Genomic DNA, 3849 nt, shown 5'->3' on the forward strand with positions numbered 1-3849 from the left:
GGATTGGGTGGGACCCACTGGCTTAGGAAGCTTTAAACTTTGAGTGCCTCTGCCCCTTCCAGGGCGTTCAACGCCAAGTATGGGCATTGAACGCCAGGTAGGGACACTTTTTTTTGTTGGTGGGGTGTTCAACGCTAGGTTTGGGTGTTGAACGCCCAATAAGTACCAAGAAAATGGTCTAGAGCTCCTTAATGGGCATTGAACGCCCTTTCTTCCTCCCCTTCTGGCGCTGGGCGCTAGTTCTGGCGTTCAACGCCAGTAAGGGGTTTCTCTGGGGTGTTCTGTTTTCACTCCTATGCATTCCTGTCCCTGTTCTAGGTGCTACACATGATCACAAACATTAACAAGCAAGGAAAAACTATGAAAATTAACAAAAAATAAAATAATATGAAGTCAAACTAAAATAAATGAAAAGAAAGAAAATAGAGATGCTATACATATGGTTGGGTTGCCTCCCAACAAGCGCTTCTTTATTGTCAGTAGCTTGACAGACAACTCCTTTATGGAGGTTGATAGGGGCTCAGATCTTTGCCCCCTCATGGTGAACTTTCTTCTTGTGCTCTCATGGATCAACTCAACATGCTCCAGAGACAGGATCTTGTTCACGGTATGTGGAACGACTGGACTTCTAGTGAAGGCAACTCGCATGCCCGATGAGAAGTCTTCAGTTGGAATCTTCTTGTTCCTCCAGCCCTTGGGCACCTTTTTCTTGGTGCCTCCTTCCTCAGTAGCTGGTGATGGATGCTCAACACCAAACATAGGTTTGATGTCAGGTGTCTCTGTATGACTTTGTATTGAGAGAGAAAATTGAAACACTAAGTGTTGCACAGTAGTACCTCCCTTGTCAGAGAGAGACTGAGGGTTGGGAATTTTAAAAAGTATATGATCTTCCCAGAGCCTCAGAATCAGCTATCCCTTTTCCACATCAATCAAGGCCTTTGCAGTAGCTAGGAAGGGCCTTCCAAGGATGATGGGGTTGTCTTTGTCCTCCCCAGTATCAAGTATCACAAATTCTGCAGGGAGGTAAAGGTTTTTAACCTTTACAAGGACGTTTTTCACCATGCTATATGCCTGTTTCAGGGACTTATCAGTCATCTCTAGTGAGATTCTTGTAGGCTGTACCTCTTGGATCCCCAGTTTCCTCATCATAAAGAGAGGCATAAGGTTAATGCTGGAACCCAGGTCCCACAGTGCCTTCTCAAAGGTGATGGTCCCTACAGTACAAGGGATAAGGAAGCTTTCGGGATTTGGCATCTTTGGAGGTAGCTTCTTTTAGACCAGGGTGCTGCACTCCTTGGTCAGTACTACAGTCTCATCACTTTTCAAGGCCGTCTTTTCAGAGCTAGTAGTCGTCAGCCAGGCCATATAAGGGGGTTTCTTCTCCAACACCTCTGCACAAGAGACATTAACTTGCAGGTTCCTGAGGATTGCCAAGAACCAAGCAAGTTACTTCTCCTCAGGTTCCTCTTTCATGTCTGGAGAGGGTTGTTCTTCAGGTTCCTTAGTCTCTATAGGGACATGCATGGTGACACTCTCAATCTCCTCTTGAGCCTTGATCTCCTTCAGTTCCTCAGTAGCAGGCTCCTCCTTGGATTCAGCCTCAGCTTCCATAGTGAAGGCCTTGCACTATTCCTTTGGATTTACCTTTGTGTTGCTTGGAAGAGTGTTGGAGGTAACCTTGGGTATCCTCCTGCTTAGCTGACCTACCGGTATCTCCAAATTCCGAATGGATGACCTTGTTTCTGCCATGATACTGTGAGTGGCCTTGGAGAGGTTAGAGACTATAGTAGCCAAGTCAGAGAGGCTTTGTGTAGGCATCTACATCTGTTGCTGAGAGGGTTGGAACTGTCTGTTGTTGAACCTGTTCTGGTTCGTTCCACCCTGATTGTTGTTGAAGCCTTGTTGAGGCCTCTGCTGATCTCTCCACCTGAAGTTAGGGTGGTTCCTCCATCCCTGATTGAAAGTATTCAAATAGGGATTGTTATTAGAGTTTTTGGAGGAGTTTCCCATGTAGTTCACCTCCTCCATGGTGGTCCATGTAGTGTCACCAACGTCTCCCTCATAGGCTGCCTCTTGAGAGTTGGCAGCTGTGCTCTGCACTCCACTCAAGTGCTGGGAGATCATGTTGATCTGCTGGGACATGAGCTTATTTTAAGCCAAGATGGCATCCAGAGTGTCCATTTCTATGACTCCTCTCTTCTGAGCAGCCCCAGTGTTCACGGAGTTTCTCTCAGAAGTGTACATATACTGGTTGTTAGCAACCATGTCTATGAGTTCCTGTGCTTCCTCAGGTGTCTTCTTCATGTGGAGTGAGCCACCAACAGAGTGGTTTAATAACATCTTGGACATCTCAGAGAGGCCATCATAGAAGATCTCTAACGTTGTCCACTCTAAGATCATGTTTGGAGGGCATCGCCTGATCAGCTGCTTGTACCTTTCCCAAGCTTTATAGAGGGATTCTCCCTCTTTCTGTCTGAAAGTTTAAACTTCCACCCTAAGCTTACTCAGCTTCTGAAGTGGAAAGGACTTGGTCAAAAATGTAACACCCTAACTACCAAAGCTCACGCTTCTGGCTGCGTGACTCTGATAGCTCGGACATTACGACGACACTTATACTATTTAATACTAAAATATGAGCCTGTTTAAAACTTTAAACCGCAATACCGCTCCCAAAAAAATACTTTCGTTCGATAACGTACATCTATAAATACCATACAACTCACAACAACTCATAAAGATTACATCCATATATATATACATAAATATATATATATAAATAATATTATAAACAATAATCAATACAATTCCTATCCCTCTTACAGATTATATCAAGATAAAGGCGAGGGTACAATAAACCACAGCTAAAACAATACAGAGTATCACAACAACAATTAAATAAGCTCTTCGTAACTTCTGCGCCCATATCCTGAAAGGGAAAAATGTAGGGGGGTGAGAACATCATCCTCGAAAGGGTTCTCAGTAGAGGGTTTTTTGGGAATTACTGTAATAGGATACATGAAGATAAACCGTACCAGTGATTAATAACATTCTTATGCCTCTTATCAAAAACACGGTCGGTTATAAAGCCAACCCGACAAGTCCTGGTAGCTAACCATTGGACTGTCCCTCTATCGCGCATCCCCAACTCGAGTTATACTCATCATAAACTTGATCATAATCATGATCCATATCCATCACCCTCACTGGTGAATATTTACGGGGGCGAGCTCATCCGGGGCTTTCACAGTGCCCGGCCATACTTACGACATAGGGTCAACAGAGTATCAAGTCTCAACCTAGAGCACGTGGTGGCTAGCCACTGCTACTACCTAGGAAAACTCGTATCTCAGATAGTGGAAGTGCAAAATCACAATTATCAATATCTCAGCATATATGCATTCATTCTCAGCCATGGATCAACATCCATCTCAGCCTTTCGGCTCACGGTTCAATCCAGAACCAGCCAATATTGATAATCATACACAGCCATTCCGGCTCACGGTTCAATCCAGAACCAGCCAATATTCATAAATCATACACGACCATTCCGGCTCACAATAAAACAGCACTTCCATCATTCAACATCATTAAATTCATAAAATCGGCAATTAAGCCATAATTCATTTTTCTCAATACATTTCACTTTGAAATCAAATTTCAACTCTTTTCAGCCTTGGCTTTAAAGATCTCATTTCTCAAATCATCTCAGGCTCATAAGCCACTTTTACTCAAGGTAAATTCCCCTTTTAAAAACAATGCCACTCTCGGCACCCTCTTTCCAAAACTTCCATAATCATGGCAAGTTAAAAATCTCTTTGAGATATTCAAAATCACCCATCCAACAATGGG

General features: G+C 43.7%; 1 protein-coding gene across 1 annotated transcript; it reads right to left on the reverse strand.

Moving 5' to 3' along the window:
* LOC107633042 lies at positions 910–1254 on the reverse strand. Its single transcript, XM_016336676.1, has one exon. The coding sequence runs from the start codon at positions 1252–1254 to the stop codon at positions 910–912; it is 345 nt and encodes a 114-aa protein (XP_016192162.1).

Source organism: Arachis ipaensis, chromosome B03 (assembly GCF_000816755.2).
Source record: "Arachis ipaensis cultivar K30076 chromosome B03, Araip1.1, whole genome shotgun sequence".
Taxonomy (NCBI): Eukaryota; Viridiplantae; Streptophyta; class Magnoliopsida; order Fabales; family Fabaceae; genus Arachis; species Arachis ipaensis.

Coding starts and splice junctions, on each gene's coding strand:
- LOC107633042 (XM_016336676.1), bottom strand. CDS start 1,254: ATGCCAAATCCCGAAAGCTTCCTTATCCCTTGTACTGTAGGGACCATC.